General features: G+C 34.8%; 3 protein-coding genes across 7 annotated transcripts; 1 reads left to right on the forward strand and 2 right to left on the reverse strand.

Annotated features, from left to right (window-relative positions):
- Nucleotides 1-4,948: 4,948 nt before the first annotated feature.
- On the reverse strand, nt 4,949-13,718 carry LOC128672023 (uncharacterized). 2 transcript variants are annotated; one of them, XM_053748910.2, is made up of 12 exons: nt 13,382-13,718; nt 12,500-12,606; nt 11,871-12,015; nt 11,441-11,653; nt 11,002-11,238; nt 10,732-10,917; nt 10,112-10,630; nt 9,855-9,950; nt 9,540-9,686; nt 9,073-9,315; nt 8,964-8,988; nt 4,949-7,563 (listed from the first exon to the last, which is right to left on the reverse strand). In XM_053748910.2, the coding sequence occupies exons 1-12, from the start codon at nt 13,577-13,579 to the stop codon at nt 5,096-5,098; spliced, it is 4,584 nt and encodes a 1,527-aa protein (XP_053604885.1). In that variant the 5' UTR covers nt 13,580-13,718; the 3' UTR covers nt 4,949-5,095. The 2 variants fall into 2 exon arrangements, with proteins under 2 accessions (XP_053604885.1, XP_053604886.1); XM_053748911.2 differs by lacking the exon at nt 4,949-7,563 and adding an exon at nt 8,660-8,861 and having other exon boundaries at nt 13,382-13,715.
- A 462-nt stretch (nt 13,719-14,180) lies between these two features.
- LOC128672028 (uncharacterized protein) lies at nt 14,181-17,719 on the forward strand. The gene is made up of 6 exons (XM_053748918.2): nt 14,181-14,456; nt 14,708-14,802; nt 15,274-15,387; nt 15,798-15,948; nt 16,369-16,571; nt 17,211-17,719. Exons 1-6 carry the CDS (start codon nt 14,439-14,441, stop codon nt 17,311-17,313), a joined length of 684 nt encoding a protein of 227 aa, XP_053604893.1. The 5' UTR covers nt 14,181-14,438; the 3' UTR covers nt 17,314-17,719.
- LOC128672026 (uncharacterized) lies at nt 17,705-21,155 on the reverse strand. 4 transcript variants are annotated; one of them, XM_053748914.1, is made up of 5 exons: nt 20,982-21,155; nt 20,216-20,386; nt 19,476-19,704; nt 18,670-18,915; nt 17,705-18,159 (listed from the first exon to the last, which is right to left on the reverse strand). In XM_053748914.1, exons 1-5 carry the CDS (start codon nt 21,048-21,050, stop codon nt 17,735-17,737), a joined length of 1,140 nt encoding a protein of 379 aa, XP_053604889.1. In that variant the 5' UTR covers nt 21,051-21,155; the 3' UTR covers nt 17,705-17,734. The 4 variants fall into 4 exon arrangements, with proteins under 4 accessions (XP_053604889.1, XP_053604890.1, XP_053604891.1 ...); XM_053748915.1 differs by having other exon boundaries at nt 18,691-18,915; nt 20,982-21,154; XM_053748916.2 differs by having other exon boundaries at nt 20,990-21,126.
- Nucleotides 21,156-21,682: the final 527 nt, after the last annotated feature.

Here is a 21,682-nt window from a genome sequence, read left to right on the forward strand (position 1 = left end):
TTTTATTTTCTTGTGTAGCTATCGTTAAATTAAAATCACAATGTACTCACTCTAAAAACTATTGCTTATATCCTGTTTTCGATTGTCTCATCAGCCGTCGTTAAAAGTTGAGGCACATCGAATGGAAACAATATTATCGATGTTGTGATAAAATTTCTGCGTCCCCGGTTCGTTCATTGCGAATTGATTTGTATTCAATAGGAGTGTATTCAAATCAGTTATTGTGTTCTTTGTGCTCAAGGGACGAGTCTATCTAAACATTGTTATAGGGCGTACAATTATTGGACATATTAATATAGTCATTTTGTACGTGTTTCTCATCAAGTGTCTACTCATCAACATCCTCATTTGGGTTCAGCGCAATATGTCTTTTCTCTCCATATAATTATATTTAATGTTTATACTCAAGTCCATTCGCAACTCCTTCATATCCTCCCTACACAGTCCATCCTTCTCTTTCTTGGTCTCCCTCTTCTTCTTCATCTAGTAACCTTCATGTTCAACATTATTTTAGATGTTCGTTTTCTCTCCTCATGAGATATCTATACTAAGTCAATCTAAAGAAAAGTGCCATAAAAACAATATTACCTAGATATAACCATCCTGATTATTATAATTTCACCCAAGGAATACATCACCTAGGCAGCTGATAAGCAACTATAGCATCAACAATGAGGGTTGACGGCAGCCGGCTGGTTGTAAAATCACAGAAATACTTTCTTAAATTTTAGGTTACTTTACGCTAGCGCTGGGTTTCGCAGCGTCACAGCTCCGAATGCAGCCTGGAACATGTGGGAATGAGATAGATTTGTATGCAGCGGTAAGTTGCTAAATCTTTGACAGTTCCATTTTATAAATTCCAACAATGACCTCAAGTACGAACGCGATAGGTTTATTCGTTGAAACGGCAGAGATAGATTATCCCAGGGTTATTATCCATATGTCCGCTTGGCTTAGAAACTAGTACTTAAAGGAGTTAAATCGTTTGGAAAATTATTATTTATGGTTCGTATGTGCGGAATGCGATCGTAATGCAAGGAATTGCAGTAATTACCCAGTTAAATGGCTTGCAGCTAGATTATCAATGATATCATAAAGGATATTGATCTTGCGGTTTATACATATATTAATATACGTTGGTTAGAGAACAAATGTATAGCTATGCCGCCGAAGAAATTCTAACTTGATGTCATAAGGAATGATATGCGTGCCAATGGTCTGAAATCTAAAGACGACGATCGTGCGAAGTGAAGACAAAAATCCGGTCAAGTGCGAGTTGGATTCGCGCACCGAGAGTTCCGTACAAATTTCTAAGTACGTGCTTAAAACACAATGGGCAGCAACCTCGCTCATCTTCCTTATTTACAGGGCAGTCGCTTAATTTACGAGTGCCAGCCGCACTTCGAGTATATTAATGTCCCATGACAATGCATTAATATGATAAGCATGACCTGATGGTGTACCCAGGATCAATGGGAAGTACCCCTTAGGTTTTGGTTTATCTGTAAAATTGAAAATTTTGCGACATAAATAGTCAAATTTTTTATCTTTATTAAGTGTATATTAAGGTCTATATAGTAACTATAGTCGTATATATACCTATGACTGGTAGTCCCACTGAGTAGTGGAACCACGAACCCTATTTTATACCTATGACTGGTGGGCCCACTAGGCAGTGGGACCACGAACCCTAGTGTTTAAGATTCGTGGGACCATGAGTAACAGTGGGACAAAACGGGCGACATCAAACGGTAATTTTTTTAAACGAGCTATAGACTACATACTTTTGGATTTTCCCCTTTTTATCTACTTACTTTACTTAGATTTTTTTCCATTTTGGCCTGACCGGGATCAAACCCGGGACCTCCCGTATGTATAGCCTGATAAGATGACTACTAGGCCACAGAAGTCTAAATGTCGAAAGGTAAGTCGGAGTAGGAGAAAACTTCCTAACGAAGAAATATCTAAAAATATTTGGTCTAACAAATTCTTGCTGCGAATCGGAAATCAATCACCGTCGTAGTTCCAGCCATTCTCTAATGTATCGGAAAATTGAAATCCAAGCATTTTACAGTTTTTCACACCGCCCCTATGAAGGCTCCGGCCAATCTGTTGTTTTCTGAATAAAATGGCTTTATGTTAATTTTAATGTTAACTTTTCTTTTGCCTGCGAATACATAGAATATTTGGAAATTCAGAGCAATTGTAACTAAGACAATTTGTCAAAATTGTACTAAACAAAGTAACACCGAACATATTAATTTTATTACATTCGTTAATTAACTATTAAGTCATAAATAAACCAATAAAATATCATTTGTTACTAGTTAAAGTTGGTCTTCCTTTGTAGGTATTTTACATGTTGCTGAATAGGAAGTAGGTCCAGTCAACAGCACATCAAGTTACCCTAAATTAACCTCTATAGTGCGGTAACAGCGGCGAGTTTGCAATGAATCTGGGTAGGTTGATGTGCTGTTGACTGTACCAATATAATTATTATTGGCGCACATAAACTACTATCTTAAAGTCGAAGGCAATGAAACCCATATGCTGAATCTCAGAACAAAACTTCTTTGTACTGAATCATTAGAACGAAATCCCGTTTTTTTTTTATCTTGAGCTGGCAAATAATTCAATTCCCATTCAGCATTCGTCAACAAAAGGCCGGAAATCATCATATCCTGGCCGTAAAACATATTTTCCAGAAAAATATAAAATACTTGCTGAGTCAGCGGGCGAAGGTTATCGGCGTTACGAGCAATATCTCTACAGCTGGAGTCGAAATAAAGAAAAAGGTACCTGTTTTATAGAACGAAGGACGTAGTTATTGAAATTTCGTAGAATATTTTCGTAAGTTTATATGCTATGTCGACCATTGTAGGTATGTCTACGGCATGGAATTAGTAGGTACTCCGTAGTACCTACCTACTAATTCCATGGTCTACAGAGACTAGAAAATAAATTAAGGCGCCGTGTCCTAGACTGATAGCACTGTTATCAACAAATCTTGATCATTTTTGGTATAGCAATCTCAATTTAGTTCGTTAAAAATCTGTTTTCTGTTCATTATACACAGGCTGTATTATCTTTCAGTACGTAATAACAGGACAGCCTGCACACGTCTTATCAATGGGAAAATCGGTATTTTCGATTGTGGTATCCAAAAATCTCAAACGAACTGGCTGGTCATAAATCAATCAGCCCTGACCGCTGGAGGGTTAAAAAAAACAAAACCTCCCTCGGCGCGAAGGCGAAAAATTGAAGACGCTCCTTGCAAGATCAAGTTACAGGATATATGTTTGTTGTGGGATCGATCAGACCGAAACGGTTCTATTTTTACAGACACGAATTTAAAAGTGCCTATCAAATATAATATATTAGTAATAATAAAATCTTTATTTAATAACTTGCATTTCAATTCGAACCTCACTTAATTTATACTTACATGTTTTATGCATATTTTGTGTTTTTATTGACGTCAAGGACATTATATCTTGCAGTGAGTTTTCCTCATATGAAATAGTGGGTAAGTTACGGTCCGAAACTTAGGCCATTAGCCAAAAATAATGCATCCTCGGAGACATCAAGACGCCATATTTTTCTGAGTCTCTACTTTCGTGAATAAAAATGAGTGCACATTGACTTGTGTGGCGTATTAGGCATTCAAAGCGCAATTTAACATTGACCAATTTCGAAATGGAGCATGACAATTTTGTAACTTCATCAATATAAATTTATTTTGTAAAAAACATTTTCCTATGAGAAAACCATTCAGATTTATCTATTATCAGTTTTAAGCAAAAATCAATCATAGAAGGCTATAAAATTAATAATTAGTTACGGTGTGGAAAGACACGACTTTTGGCTAAATCATAAAGCTGATCTAGATATAGGTATTTGTATTGATAATCATTCAATTACAAGAAGAGAACACCATAAAAAAACAGGCACAGCTAGTTCTATTTATAAAATAGATCAAATATACAGGAAATTCAAAATCTCAAACTAAACTCGTCGGGGACAACATTCATTAATCCGAAATTGCTTCAAATACGTGTGTACAATTTTGAACGCAAGAAAACTTTGATCGCTGAGTAATGGCGCGGGTCATATATCCTGCAGAATGAACTTGTTTGCGACTATCGTAAAGCGTTGCAACTATTACCTACAGCCCGGTAGGAAATATAACAACATTTGTTATAACTATGTTGTGTAAAACATTGTTGTTCTATGAGTCATACTTGAGTCTAAACACAGAATATAAAGCTTGAAGTGTTTTTAAGTGCCTGAGATTTTTTTCCCATTTTAGTCTAGGTAATCCTACGTTTTTACGCACAGTAGTACCATCTACTTCATAAAGCGCCAAATATTATCATACTTTTTGACCAAATTCGACGGGAATCGCGTACATTCCGGATAAAAATGACCTATGTGTTTGTAATTTTTATGAAATTAGGTATTGAGGTGGATTACCACTCAATAATTTCATAAAAATTTGCCAAACCGTTTAAGTGTTCTTCACACTAGTAACAAGCATTTACAACTTTCGCCTTTAAGTGGGACAGTTAGAGTATATGTAGGTATGTGCTCGGTTTTTTGATGTTCCCCACAAATTGGACCCGCAACCTTGACGATGCCGATGTATGGCTGGAGTGAACTTATATCCTGTAGCGGATGTAATGATCTGTGATGTAAAGATGTAGGTGCAAACAAACAATCATGTATACTCTAATAATGTATGTGGGTAAACAGATGCAATAATAATGAACAAAGGAGATGAAGACAATATTTCAAAAATAAATAGTGAGATGAGATTTACGGTATTAGTAATGTCTTTACCATAATAAATTTTAGGCAGATGCATGAAAATCGTGAAAAATATGCCCGTATGGTTGAAGAGTTCCTTCGCTGAAGAATTAAAATATTGTGATTACAAAGAAATACAATATGAATGTTACTTTTTTATTTATTTCAACAATAATATAATGTGACAAACAAGAAAACTCGAAAATATAACAAAAAATAAACATCCATAAAAGCTATGGATGTTCGCAAACACTAACATTTCTTTTTTCAAGCCATCATAAAATAACAATTAGGACATACTAAAATCTCTCAAAAATAACGGTAACTGTGGTGGCATAGTATCTAAATAATCAAATTCGTAGCTTGTTACGGAATTATCTTTGGCCGTAGCCCATGATTTTGTTTCACTTAACACTTGGGTTTCAACCAAATCGAGCGGTGCTTTTGAATCTATACCATTATTACAAAACCCTGATATTTCAATTAACTCATTAGATACTGTATCGTATCTATCTTTGTGATAAGGACAAACAGAATCAAATACATAAAAACATTGTTCACTTTTACAATCACTTTTCCCAACTTCTTTAGACTTACTTGGGTTACTTTTAGGCGACTTAGATCTTGAACTACAAGTATTATTATCACACGGTTTTATTACTATATGAGGTGGCGATTTATTTATACAAGTTCCGTCTTTTGTAATATCAAAACCTACTTTTCTTAGACAATTTTGCAAAGTACAACTAGATTCGTGATTATTCAAATTTTCTGGATTACTGGTAATATCATTCTCCAGTTCGGAATAAAACCAGTTGCTTGTAGTATTTCGCAACTCATTGCATACGCATTTAGAGAGGTTGCAATAACTATCACGAGGATTTGCGCAGCAACTTGTGGCCACTGCTTTATTCGAAGGCCTATTTGTGGTTGTTTGTAATGTTTTCGAAACATTTTCTTTTTTTAAGTCTTTTTCCTTGTCATCTATGATTACATAAACATTTCCTGATGGACTTATTTTCAAGGATCCATATTGATCGTTGACGTTCTCCTGATTGCTTAATAATATTGAGATCCCACCGGATTCTGTTCTTTTTATAGGAACCAAACTATTAGAATTCTTCTTTAAATAACTTCCTAGGTTTTTGACAAATTTTTTCTTTGATTCTTTATCTAATACAACAGAGTATCGGCCCGAATTTGTTCTTCTCAATGAACCCGACTTGACAATAAGACTCTCTTGATTTTGTATTCTAGATTTATCAAAAAATGATGAATCACTGTTACATATATTTTTAGCCAGATTTCGGTGTTTTTGATCTGCAAGCATTCTATTTTGGTTATATGGCTTTAAAATCTCCAACATTTTGGAAGAAGAAATAGAGCTTCTTGATTCTCTTTTAGAAAACGAACTTCTGATTGTGTTGAAGGTAGAACCACCAACAACAACTTTCATATTGCCTGAGGTGGATTTCAATAGATAGGCATTACAATCCTTATTTTCTTCATCATTGTTTAGAGTAAACATGTAGTCACCAGATAGAGTTTTTGACAAAAGGCCCGAACCCAAAGTATTATCATCGGCAAACGTTTTCATAAAATTTTTGTATTTATCCTCAAATTCTTTATCAACAACGACTAAGTAATTATCTGATTTCGTAATTTTTAAAACTGCTGGAGGATTAATTATGGTATCACTATCCCCTTTTACTTTGATTTTAAAATAATCATTTCTACTATTTACAATTGGTTTAAACATCTTATTCATAATTATTAACAAAGTTTTATCTGAATCCTTTTTTATTAAAATATTCCGAGGTATATTTATTGTGCTTTGTCTAAAGTCAAGTAAAAATGTATCTGAATAAGATAAATGAAGTAAACCTACATCATCCTTATATTTTAAATTTTCATCGATTATTTTCGTATTTTGTACTTCTAAAGCAATATTTTTTGAAGGTGTTCTTATAACTTTTGCCTTTACATATTTGAATTGTTCATCATTTCCTATTATTTTCAAAGTTATATTGCTGATTCCTTCAGCGCACAAGTATTCTAGACGCTTTATGATATCATTTTCCATATTGTGTGTTTTTGCTTTGGAATTTTCTTTGAATTGGGTGCATGCAGAGTTGACACTTTTGTTTGAAGTTATGACAGATTCCGTTTTTTTAATAATCTCAATAGATACAGATGGATCGGTTGAATGATCATTTGATTTAACGCCATGTGATTTAATCGCATCTATAAATTTCTTGTCCAAAATTATTGACATTGATCCCGAAGAGGTCTTTTTTACTTTGATCTTTAAATCATCACGGGTTATGTTTTGGGGGTTGAAATCTAATGTATAATAACCCGCTTTTTCTTTTATCAAAACACCTGCTGAGCTATTTGGATGTTCGTTGGCTTTTCTTTCTATGAAGTGGAAAAAATCATCATCTAACTCTAATCCCAATTGACCTGATGGTGTATTTACTAATTCTGTACAATAATCAACAATATCACCATTATCATTTTGTACTAATAATTTCATCGTCGCTAATGGATTCGCTGTTTCACAAGAGCAATTAGCTGTATCACGATCATATAAATGTCTTAATAAGGCATCTTTTTCACTTGGTCGTTCCATTTTCTCAAAACTATTCTTTTCGTGTATATCTTGCTTAGATCCAATCTTTTTGCCAATATTATCATTTGTAAGAGTTGATGCGTCTATTTTATTTCTTTTATCAACTTTTTCTCTATATCTTGTATCTGCAAATGTATAAACGGCTTTAATTTATTCAATACTGAAATTTGATCCATATGATTTATAAATATATATACGTGAGAGTACAATCAAAAATCTATTTCATGTAAGTATTTATTTATTACTTGCCAACTATTTATTACACATGATCACGTAGGTACTTAGAGGATTGTAAACTTCCGTTTTCAATGACAGTCAAAACAGTATAGCGCCGTGTACTACCTATATCAATATTTCTAATCCGCTTATTACGTTGCTCTATATTAGCACGTTATCGGTATATTTCCTAACGTTATATTAAGAGATATCTTTCATGCGTTTTGAAATATTTCATATTTCAGTACAATTATTAGCAAACTTATTTAATGTTAATCATAAAAGAAAAAGGAATTTATTTCATTTTCATTAATTGTCTCGTTACTGCCATTCTGAATATTTCTAGAAATCAATAATTTTAGCAAAGATTTTACTGTAACAAATTCGACACTAGATGAATACTGTATATCCTTGGCTCTTACATCCATTTTTATCATGTCTTTAACTATTTGTTTTACATCTTTGCTTACAGATCTTCCAAACATTCGAATATCAGAATTACCAGTGCTTTCAGCTGATACACGTTCAACATCTTTATCTCCTGATTTTTCACATTTTTCAAAATTCAAGTCTTTACCACATTTGTTGCCTGCTTCATTTGATATTAATGCAAACTCAACTTCATTAAAATTAAAATTGTTGTCATCGAAGTTTTTCTCAACAAAAAATTTATCATTCGATGGCCACAAATCGTTGTACTTCTGAGACATATAAATTGTATCAATTTTTGGGGATACATCAATGTTGTAATACTCGTCGTTTTTTATAGTAATTGGAGCGTAAGTAAAAAAATGGGGTGTGAGATTTTTTAACGTATCTTTTGAACCTTTGTTTTTTTTATTTCTTTTATAGCGTTTCTCTCCTTTGGACAATCTTCTCTCCGTCATTTTAATTTTGTCTTGTTCTCTCTCGATGATGACCTAAGGTAAAATTTTTAGAGTGAATCACTTACAGATTCCAACATGGTGGTTTGCATAATCTAATCTAAAAATGAAAACCACCATGCTTTTTGAACGCTTTTATTTCATTATGATAACAGTTCACAATGTCTAAATATACATTAAAAATGTAACCATCTAAAGTGTTGTTTTAAAGTTGATAGATTCTTCACTCATAATAGTATAACTTACTTTCTCGATTGGCACAACTTCAGTATATCTTCCCATAACTTCCTCTATTATACGATCACGCGGATGATCCTCTACATCTAAAATAATGAAAATTCATTCTGCATTTTGTAATGAAATAATAAAATATATTTGTACTCTCACGTATTATAACTATAAATACTTAGTTGACTAACACTTACCACTTTTAGGACTGCATGCTTGGTTCTGTAAAAAAGTATTATTTATTTTATTAGAGAGGTACATGTTAATCATAAGATTTAAAAAAAGAATAATAATGTTATGTGTTACCTTATCAAAACTGCCCAAATTTGGTATAATAGTCTTTACTGGTCCTAAATCTGATAGTCTTTCAGGTCCAAGTACGCATTGTGCAGCTCTCATGTTTTTGGAAAATGGACAAGATTTCTCCTTGCATGGGTCTGGCACCCATGGAGCGACATCTGTTCCAACTAAACTATCCATACCACGCGTGCTGCACTCGGTGCCACAGGGAATACTTTTTTGTTTATGTGGGCAAATATTTGATTCTTTCTGAAATTTTACAATTTAATCAACATTAGATGACGTGTTATTGATAAAAGACAAATGCTATAAATCTGAGTCATTTACGAGTATAGTCCAGTTGGATGAAATATCATATTCTTATCGACAGTTACACAACAGGTTTTATTTTAATGGCACCTTTGTTGCCTAATATTATACGTGTACTGATATGATAGTAATTATGTAAAATCAAAAAACTACTCAAATCTCACTTTGGCGTTCTCTGCTTTGTCTTCAGGGTCTTCTGGGCACGGCTTTGGGTCGTGAGGAGGCGGTGGTGCCTTCGTAGTACACACGCATGTCTTAGGACCACCAGGGCAGTTACATTCACTGACTCCGCCCCAACGGGTGCAAGGGTCCTGAAATGTTTTATTTTTTGAACAAACAAAAATATTGTTACAATATATTATCACAAAACATAACAACAACAGTGTGATCGATTTTTTGATATTGTTTATAATTTAAGAAATAAATATATTACATAAGCAGGTAATATTTGATGTAAGTATATCCAAGGCAATAGTTACCTTCTTAGATATCGTTCCTTTATCGACTTTCGGCGGGCGAGTCACTTTCACTTGTTTCAAACAAAGCGACAACTGTTTGTAAGTTTCCGGATCCATCTAAATACAAAATATATTAAATTTAAATCCCCACTAAAACCTATACACAAAAAGTTAAGGAAATAAAAAAAAAGAAAGTAGGAAAGCACGTAGATAAATATTGTTTTCATAAGGACACTGTCTTGTCTCATCACTTGTTGTATTCGTAAAAAAAAGATTACCTCACATCTAGTCTTTACTGCGCCACCGATAATTGTTAAATTCAAATTCTTCTTGACAACACACAAAATAAACTCCTGGAGAATTTTCCTTGTTTCTTCGTCTATTTTACCATTCCTACTCTTCTTGAGACTTTGCATTACTGTCTCCGCCAAACACTTTCCTTGGCGAGTCTTCACTTGTCTCTCCAGTACTGTATACATGTTTTCAAATACGTTATCCATAAATTTGTGCTTCACACTCATGCAGACACAAACATTCGCAGGATCAGCAGAACAGTGGCCCTCTTCAGTAATACAATCTCTCTCTCCAAGGCACTTGGGACAATCAGTACAGTACTTCCTCACATCTGATGTGTCCACACATTCGTGACATCTTATACACCTAACTTTAAAATTGGCAATATCTTTCTCCACTTTGAGAATTTCATCATTGACTGATATTTGCTTCTTTTTGCATTTGTCTTGACATTGTTCACAGGTTTGTTTCAACATTTCAATTTCCAGTAATAATGCATCTCTCTGAAAATTGCAAAGTAAATTTTAGATAAACTTATAAATAGTAAGAAATATATGTATATAGTAACATTATCAAAACAGCAAAATCTACACTTTTGTCTAACCTCTGCTTTTGCATCTTCGTTTTCTAATTTCTTTTGAAGTAATACTCTGCATATTTTCTGCAACTCTTCTCTAGCTTCTTTTATGTAATCATTACCTTCTTTCTCTTTTTGACTTTTGTGTTTTCTTTCTTCTCCTAATACTTTCTGTGCTCTATATATTTCTTCATTTATTCCAGTGATTGTTTTCTACAAAAATAAAAAATAATTTTGACATTTACAATAAATAGCTACAAACATATTTTTGTAAGTATTCATGAAAAGATTACTCACATCTGAAGATTTTTTCCTATAGGATATTGATTTAGATGCTCCTTCGGCATCCTTATTGCCATTTGTAATTCTTTTCTTTAAATGTTCTATTTCAGTCTTCATGCCTTTTATATCATTTCGCTTGCGGTTATTAGTTTCATTAATTTCAATTTGACATTTATTAACATTGTCCAGTTGGAATTCTAATTCTTTTTTGCTCTTGCGCCATTTAGCAACCTCAGCTTCGGCTACTTTTAACTGAAATATTTAATAGAGTAGGTACATACTTCTAACAAATATAGGTACGAAAGGAACTTTCATTCTTATCGTAAGGAATTTTGATTGAGAACGAAATTTCCTCTAAATGATAGTCCTATGCAGCTAATAAATATTATATCAAGCGCGTCTGAAATAAAGCTATAAACTTCTCTATATACTTCTCAAATTTCATTGTACATACCCCTTTCAAAAGATTCTTCTGCCTCTCCAAAGACTCTGCTACTTTTTTCTTATAAGCTTGCTCCATGCACGACCACATACAATCAGCTTGCTTCAGCATCTTTGCACCTTCCTTCTCCCTATGCTCAAGATGCTGAATCTGCTCTTGCAACCGTTTCTGTGCCTCCATCAAATCACTGATTCTTTCACTGCATTTTTTATCAAACGACGCTGCCTATTAACAGATCAAATTTGTAAACAAACTTTTACCAATTCTTCCTTCCTCTTATAAGCGAGAGGAAAGCATTTATTATAAATGCTCATGATAATGATATGTCTTGATAATATTATTGAACCATCATAATTTATGTAGATTTAGGCTAGATAAAATTCAAATTGGTAAAAAACTTACAAAATCTGGGGAGAGTGAAAATCCTGCAAAAAGGACTTACGTCTTTCAAACTACACAGCACTTTGCTAAGAGGCAAGATATCACTGCCCGCCTTCGAAGAAACATTCTTGTTGGAAGCACAGCAACTACGTGATGTAGACTTGTCTTCTGGTGGTGGTTGTGTGTCAACACGTTTGCAGCACGAGCTAGTCAAATGATTTAAAATTTAAATGGCTTATGGTATTCGACAGACTGTCACAAAAAAATGGAAAGAGAATGAGTAGGTAGGATTTTGAAAATATTGGTGTTCAAGAAATTAATTTAAAAGAAAAGAAAAATTAACATAATTTTTTACCTACTACTCAATTCCTCAGTTCATAAGTAACTATGCATGCCCGACGGTGTCTAGATACGTTGCGAATTTGAAAATCGTTGAACGAATTTATTTTCCGTGTTTAAGCGGCAGACGTGAGTGTTTTCCTTCTAAAGAATTGAAAATGATTTATTATATATTCTGCCAGCATCAACTTCGTTAGCTTATTTTCTTTAAAAAAGTCTGGATGTTTTGAAAAGAACTTAAGCCTAAACATAGTTAGCATACTAGTTGCATAGCATGCTAGTTGCATAGCACCATCCGGTCGTTGCACAACCGTCGTCGATGTGATTTTATTGGCACAAACTTTAACTTACTTGCTTTTGTCATCTTTTTCAATTCTATCAGACATATAGCAGGTGACTAGATGAGGCCCGAACGAGCTGTGAGTGGAGACTAGACCCATGCGTTGTTGAACCTCTTTCTGATAACAGACAAAATCACAAACTTGCTTGCAGTGTTGCTCGTTTTATCTAATATTTGTACTTGGCATATCTACTCATTAAACCTATCATTTAAACAGATTATTCATGCCAAAGAAAAGATTCGCTAAGTAGGAGAATCTGATGAATCCAATACTCTGTCAAATCACAGAATCTGTCCTAAGTATACCGCATAATGTTTTTTTTCGACCTCGGTGGCGCAGTGGTAAAGTGCTTGCCTCTGAACCGAAAGGTCCCGGGTTCGATCCCCGGTCGGGTCATGATGGAAAATGATCTTTTTCTGATTGACCCGGATCTTGGATGTTTTTTCTATATATGTATTTGTTATAAAATATAGTATCGTTGAGTTAGTATCCCATAACACAAGTCTCGAACTTACTTTGGGGCTAGTTCAATCTGTGTGATTTGTCCTAATATATTTATTGATTTATTTATTCTAAGTTGCAAGTTAGTCCCTCATAACTAAACCCATTTGTCCATGGCGTCCATCTTGCTCTCACTGGATCCGTCCACCTGTTATTCGAGAGAAAACTGGACCGAAGAAGCGCTCTGTAATATTAGGTATGTAGACGTTGTCTAGGTAGTAAATATTATTTATGACGGATCTCGGACATTAGATGGCCTCAATATCTCTATTATTACCGAAAGCTCAGCGCAAATTGCAGCATCAACACCTAGATAGACCTTGCGGTTAAGTCTGTCGTGTCTGTCACGGTCAAAATACACTAGGCACCTATTTACATCTTGTACTTGTACCTTCAAATTACATTCTGGATCATCCTTGAGAATGTTCCAGAAATCACACATAAGTCTGATTCCAGCATTGTCGGGTTTTTTAGAACAACTGGGGTCAGAGTTACGAGCAAATCTTCTGGCTGACAGCTCTTCTATAAGATTATCCAGTGCTCTATATCGTTTTTCCAAACAATCCGGTACTTCTGGCATTTGAAACATTTTGATGAATTCTTTTGAGATGGCCTGCTAGAAAATCACAGAAAATTTTGCTGTCTGTAGTGCTAGAATTATGTCATTTTATTTTTGCAGAAAGTTGTTCGCGTTAAATTTTTGCTATTGTCATGTTGACAAAAAATTTTGTTATTGCTTTCTCGTTATCAACAAATAAAAGAATTATCAGCCAGTATCAAAATAATATTTTTATGAATAAGAATCATTGATTTACTTCGTTATACGGAGTACCTTTCTACTAATTCCATGACCACAGATATAAGAATATTATGTAATGTTCTTATATCTGTGAAATAGACCCTAAAGTAGGTTAAGGAAATCTAAATAGGGTAAAATTAAATCCACACTGTCTTTGTCGTTTCGGTATACTATGCTATATGCAATAAAAGCACTCATTCATACTAACTACGCAATGTTCACGCAGTTACGTCAGGATGTATCTAAGTGTGGTGGAGGTGGCAAAACCAAATCAATGTGAAAAATTCAATGGAATCTATAAACAAAACGCTATGAGGACGTAACAGTCACTGTCATTTGAATGTCAATGTCAAATAAACAAAATGTAATGAAGTGTTTGTTTTTGAATGGTTTTTAATACTTTTATTAGGTACCTACGTCCTTTATGTACATACATTGATAAATTTACATTGCTTTATCATTGGGAATAGTCTGCTGCATTCATGTAAATTAGATAAATCTATAGACCTGCGTGAATGCTGTCTCATTTCAGAGTTGATAAGAGGATGTACCTATCATTTTGAGACAGTGATAAGCGCAGTATCAATTTGTTTAAATTGTTTGATTGTAACAGTTCGCTTTAATAGTAAATTAATCGAATTACATTACAATGACCAAGTACGGACCGGTAAGCTTTCGCTAAATTAATATCGTTACAAAATTTTGCCAGTGCCGTACACAATACCCAGTAGTGTAAAAATATTCGATGAAAGTCATCAAAATTATGACCAATACCTATTAAAAAAGTACCCACAAACAGCTACGGCTAATATAAAAGATATTGTGTTATAATATGTGCAATGTTTTTAATTAAAATGTTTACTCAAATCGACAGAAATGTAATCTAACCTATTTACATTTTAACCTGTGACTTTGCAGGAGCATCCAAGAAATTTGATCCCAGAGCTATGCAACCAGTTCTATCACTTAGGATGGGTCACCGGCACTGGAGGAGGTATTTCTATTAAGGAAGGGTAAATATCTTTTACTATTTTATTAATCATGATTAATCAGGCAAAAAAAAAACACAGCTAAATCTGAAAACTTCAAGACATCATAGAGAATAGATACAACCATAAATGCACACTTGGATGAGGGAGTGATTTCATAGTTCTTTTATTCCTTCATTGCCAATTTTAAGTCTCATATTTATCACAGTATTCATGGTATAAAACCCCTTACCTTTGCTCTAAATTAAAAAAAAAAGTAAACAAAATATGCTAAATCTTACATGGGGATATGCTATAACATGTATAACATAAAATCAATAACTGAAATGGGTTAATTATCCTCAAATTATATAATTCTTTCACTGTTTATCTATTCCAATACAATATTGGCTTAATAAATTAAGTGTAGGTAATTTCATTATTACATGAAGATACCAAAAAAAAATTTGTAAAAATTTAATGTGGTGATTCCAAAATGTAATGTTATGATTCCAGGGAGAAAATCTTCATAGCCCCATCAGGAGTGCAGAAGGAGCGTATGAAACCTGACGATTTATTTGTACAAACTATAAATGATGAAGACCTGGAACTACCGCCGCCTGACAAAAAGTAAGTTCAATAGAAATATAATTAGTATTTTTGTAAAAATTTTTATTAGACACTATGTGAATTTCTAAAGGAACCAGTATTATTGACAGTGAATGAGGTCTACAAATCAACTTGGAACAATAATATTTTCTTTTATGTATGTAACGCGATAACTTTCGAATCGTTGGTCTGATTTTGATGAAATTTAAAAAATCCGTTATTAATTTTTTTAAGTTCATAGACCAAAAAAGTAGTTATTCAAAATTTTGTAAAAACTCATCAAAAATTTATTGTGTTCGCGAGGTCTAAGTTCGCGGCGAACAACTAGTTGGTATTGTGGAATGAAATCTATGAAACCTTTGCCCACCGATGAAACACTTAACAGGTTAAATAATTAAATAAATAAATAAAAAAGTAATGAATGTCTACAGGCTAAAGAAGAGTCAATGCACGCCGCTCTTCATGTTAGCGTATCGTTATCGCGGCGCGGGCGCAGTCATACACACGCACTCGCCGCACGCGGTGCGCTGCACACTGCTATATGACAAGGAGTTCGTCATCACACACCAGGAGATGATTAAGGTGCGGCCAGCCACACTCTGTTACCCTTATGAGTTTTAAACCGCAGACAAAGGTATCGTTGTATTGCAAAATTGTTTTATGCTGGCTACATATGAACTCAAAACAGGTTCTGACGCGAATCCATGAGTATTGTGTAGTTTGTGTAAGAGCTTTTTAATTATTGGTAGAGATGAAATGTATAGTGGTTTAAGCGAATACCGGATACCGGATATTCAGCGGATACCCGGATAACCAGATACCGGATATTCAGCGGATATCCTGATAACCGGATACCGGATATTCAGCGGATATCCGGATAACCAGACACCGGATATTTGTAAAACTACGAGGCCGAAGCGCCGGATACCCGGCTATATTTCATCTCTAGTTATTGACGTCAATACGAAATGTTTTACGTATGAAATTTATTTACTACTCCAGGGCATAAAAGACGCGAAACTCGATCGCTACCTCCGCTACGACGAGAAGCTAGTAGTACCTATCATAGAGAATACTCCATTTGAACGAGACTTAGCGGGGAGTTTGGCAGAAGCCATAGAGAAATACCCCGGAACCAGTGCGGTATTGGTGAGGAGGCACGGTGTCTATGTTTGGGGAGACACTTGGCAGGCCGCTAAGACTATGTAAGTTAAAATCAAGTAATTATATATATATATACTGTAAATGGGGTATGTTTGTTCATGCAAAACGTAAAAACTACTGGATGGAATTTGACGCAGTTTTTACAGTTGTATAGCGGACGGTTTAACTTGCAATCTTGAATAGGATTCATCGTGATTAGAACCAGAGATATTGACAATACTAATAAGTTATGAGAAACGCGCGCGAGGCTGCGGGCAAAAGCTAATTATGAATAAAACCAGGAATCGAGTGAAATTGAACCTGCCCCTGTCTAACCATGACAGCGCTCTTAAGCAGTATAGCTCAATCTATATATTAAAAAAATATTGTCTTCGCGAGGTCTATGTTCGCAGCGAACAAATAGTATACAATTGTAACGCACTCAGAATGAGCATATGACGAATCCCCTACAATTTTATGTAATAATAAAGCTGTTTTTAATAATTACTACCCAAAATTATTTTTAAAAGCGAAAAGTATCTCTTTGTCCCTCTCATCAGAGCGTTTTCCTGGTTTCTTCCCCAGTTGTAAAGCGTCTGAACCCTGGATCAGAATTTCCACGTTGTCTCTTCTACTTTGCCAGACATTTTGTTCCAAATTTCGTATGTTGACGTTTGAAAATATAACCTTATTCATTACAGGACCGAATGTTACGACTATTTATTCGAAATGGCAGTGGAGATGAAGAAACTTGGGCTGGATCCAGCCTTCAACCCTGAGACGGCAGAAAATGGTAAATCGTAAACGTATGGGATGTATGTAAGTAGGTATGTACATAAAATATGTTGGAATATTTTGTTTAATATATTTTTAAGTATAACTTTCAGAAGAATAATTTATAACTTGCGATGTTAAGTATATTTTTGTAGTTAATGTAACAATGTTGTAAGTATATATTTCTCAAATGTATTTTTTACCAATTTTCGAATTCTACTAAGCCCTGAAAAAGTTTAAAAATCGAATATGTGTGATTTTTTTCTCGAATGTTAACTTTTATTACTGAAAGTAATAGGAATCTGAATATATATTGTTAAGTTTAACTTTTATATGAAAACATTTTAGGAATCAGTGTCTTTCGAATATGAAAGTATACTTAGTAGTTAACAGTTATTTTTGTATAAATAAAAATACAATATTGAACAGGAAAAAACGCATTTTTATTCGTCTATGATTCTTGCAGCAAAACTTGTAGTAAGCTATTTGAAAGGGTATTGTCAGTGTCCTTTTCTGTCATATTGTTATCGGACCTCACTTTTCTCCTGTTTATACCGTACACGCTCGATGTGCACTTCTTCAAAATCAGCTGTTTCACTTCCTCTAACTCCGCTTTGGACAGAAAATTCGTATGCGAAAAATTTTCATCCGGCGGGCTCTCTTTCTTAGCCATTTCATACAAAGACAATAAATCTAAAGAAGTTTTATTCTTTTTTGTGTAAATGGCCTGGTTGCGTTTGAGAATACGTCGTAAGTCCTCTAGATACGGTTTGTTTTCCTGTATCTTGTTGTCGATTATTTCGATTTCTTTGCGATTCAGTTTGTTCAAGTCCTCATTCTTTATATCAAATTTGTCTGTTAATTGTTGAATATTTTCTGTAAAGATTAAAAATTATTCAAGGCAGGAATTCGACACTTCTATTTTATCGAAACTATAATAAGACTTATATACAAATTCTAATATAACATTTTTGCAAGATTATTATTATTTTGTGCATTAAATTCACAGACAAAAATAGGTAAAAACCGTTTACCGTTAGCTCGGCATGACTACAAAAAAACTGATTCGCTCACACACATCCAAAATTTCCCGTATTTTTAATCTCTCATCTGATAGTTTCCCGATTTTAACCGTTAAGGCTCGAGACCCAGGGTTCACCTATTTATACTTCTATTTTTACTCCCGGTTTCACCCGCATTAATTTCCCACGGGAACTGTACTTTTTACGTACAAACGTTAAAACGTACTCTTACGTATCGGAGAAATTTTATGAAGATTGCTTGAGTAAATGAAGAGGTAAATAAAGAAAAAAAATATTTTGAATTTTTAAATAAACAAACTTTCTTTCTATTATAGAAATCATATGAGATTGAGACTACGATTACCTATGCTGTAATCTTTGCTACCTTTAATAGGTTTAACAGCGAAAAACGCTCTGAGTTTCTGCTTCGGCTTAGCCGTGTTGTTACCCTTGTAGATGTCATATTCAATGCACACCACTTTCTCGTCAAGTTGTCTCACTTCCACATTGTTTTTCTTCAGTTTTGAATACTTTTCAGCGATTATTTTCACCCGCGGTATCTCGGATATGTGCACGTTTTGAGGGAGCGACGTGTCCGATTCCAATTTCTCTGCGAATTTTATAAAAGACTAGCTTTTGCCCACGGAATTTCCCACGGGAGCAGTTATTTTTCCTGAATGAAAGATGTGTATGTCCTTCTCTATACATCAAACTACGTATGCAAAATTCCAAGAAGATTGGTTGAGTTGATAGAGCATGAAGAGGTAACAAACTTTCGCATGTATAATATTAGGAATTTTTCACATGAAGGAAGAAATTGTGAGGAAACCTGCTCATTAGTTGACTATTTAGTTTACTCGTGTGTATGCGATCGGTAGTCGTAGAAGTCATGTCAGATGCCTTTAGGAAAATTTGACACCAGTGTTAGAAATAACACAGTAAATAGCCCAGTCCCATTGCTACGTTGCGCTCCGACGTTGACTTCAGCCGACGGATCAACGCAGAAATGGTATGGAGTTACCACGCACGTTGAGGCACTGCAATGTCAAAACCTATAGAAAACAACGGAGCCGCAACGTGCTGCGTCGTAGCAACGCAGCGCAACGTATCAACGGAGCTAGGCTCGAGAGAGAAAATGTAGGTGTATAAATAAAAATAGCATAGGTATACCTTTGTCATCCTTAATGAAGTTATCAATTTCGTCAGCATTCTCAATGTTTTGCCATCCGGAGTTGACCGACGCCACATCGACATTCTTCTCGTCTGGGCAGACATATTGCGAGCTATTCTCGACCTTGGAGCTATTGCCACAGAGCACTTTTCTCAATTCCTTCAGCTGGTTTAATGTGTCAGGTAGTACTGGATCGAAACCGTACTGCTCCAGAATTAGTTTTTGGTACTGGAGAATGTTTTATTTTACTTTTGCTTTATTAGAATAAGTATAATTTAATATCGTCTACATTGAATCATGGAGATAGGCCGGCTACGTACTCTCCGATCGAGACAACAGAAAGGAACGCAGCTATAGGTACAAAAGAAAAAGAAACACGACGGATTTCTTTCTGTACCGCCTGAATAAAACAATGTCCAAATACCCACTTACTTAGACCCTAATTTGACCCTGCAGTAGGTATCCGCATTAGCACGAAATTTGGTCCCTACGATTTATAATAGCTCTTCTTCTATATGACCTTCACCCCACTCATGTGCGGTCGGCACAGTATGTTAACTTCCTTCCATTCCATTCCATTCCAGTACCATTCTTTGTTCCTTCCATTTTTACGCCACTTTTTATTCATATTTTCTTTTATACTATCCATCCACCTCTAATAATTTCATCTATTCATGATACATTTAACTTCCATTTTAGCGATCGTTCAGTAATACGGTTTACAAACAGAACATATAACCTGCTCCTGCTGCACAAATGACTGTTTCCCCGGATCCTGTTGTTTTTCCACTGACTGCTGTGTCCCAAAGTCTTGCAAATCTGGGCTTATGAAACAGCATCTATTGGCCATAGGTTTCGCTGGCTTTGCCTGAGACTTAACCTTTGGGGCAAGCACCTCCTCAACAGCATCCTGCAAAAAATATTTGTTCAGAAATGTAGCCTTCATATGTGTAAGATGGTATGGTCACTAACTGGAGAATAACGTTGTAAGAAGGGTTATTGATTTTAAATTGAATGGGAAAAGACGTAGGGCCGAAGAAGAGGTGGGTTGAGTGCGTTAGGCAGGATATGGCTAAAAATGAAGTAACAGATCGGTTAACATCAGACAGGAAGAAGTGGAGACTGACATGCTGTACCGACCACACAAAGTGGGATAAGGGTAGGCTAATAATTATGATGTGTAAACTTGATAGTTAACGAGAGTTTCAACCTACTGCGTTTTCGGAACGATCATTGCTGTTAAGAAATGCCGAAAGAAGCTCAGCTGTTCGCTGGTTCGACTGGAGGGTTGAATTTCAAACATTTCTTCTTGTGATCACACAGATGTTAATATTTTGGGATTGTTGTGTCCATCGAACCCGTGATACAAGCTTAGTGTTTAGTGAAAGCCGTTGACTGTTGCCCATATATTTGTTTTCTTATTTATTAATACTTTAAGTACTGTTTAGAATATAATTTCGTTTATCGTTCGAAATAGTAGACTTATCAAAATGAGTCTGACATACTTGCTTACTTTTCGCCTGTTCTTCAGATTTCGTAGAATGTTGGCCGTATTTGCGTTGGTTTCTGTTCATTTTTTACCTGTTCATATTCGACGGAGAATTTTTGTTATATTACCGACAAATGATTCTCATTGTTATCGTATCAGTGATGTCATTTCGGAAATTGTCACTGTTTAGTTTGCTTTTTTTTTACAACTTTTATGGTGTCTTGTTGGTTTCCTCTTTGGTCTTTTGATTTTATGATCTGTGCTTCGGGAAATCACGTAAACCCACAATAAAGAAAAATTAATTAAAATGCCCCCGCCTGCTGACCACGAGGTCACAAACTGACCTGTGGTAGTTGCTTACCCTCTCATCTGCTATAAAAGCTGATGGTTTCCAACATTTTACTGACAGTTAAGACCATGTCATGACCACTATCAAATAAAAAAATAGATCAAAATCGATTCAGGCGTTTGGCCGCCACGATGCCACGGACAGACATACAAATACACAGAGACGTTAAACTTAATATAACTCGTGTCCTTCTGTCGTCGGGGGTTAAGATATAGGGAAATCATTAAATTAACGCAATACAAATAAGTGCAAAAAAAAGGGTTGAGTTTTCAGCATCTACTCTATGAATTGTTATAATGATCATGCAATGATCATAATATATTTTATACAGAGCATACTTATTCGTATGCGGCCAGCATCTTTGCGCG

The sequence above is a fragment of the Plodia interpunctella genome, chromosome 8 (genome assembly GCF_027563975.2).
Source record: "Plodia interpunctella isolate USDA-ARS_2022_Savannah chromosome 8, ilPloInte3.2, whole genome shotgun sequence".
Classification (NCBI taxonomy): Eukaryota; Metazoa; Arthropoda; class Insecta; order Lepidoptera; family Pyralidae; genus Plodia; species Plodia interpunctella.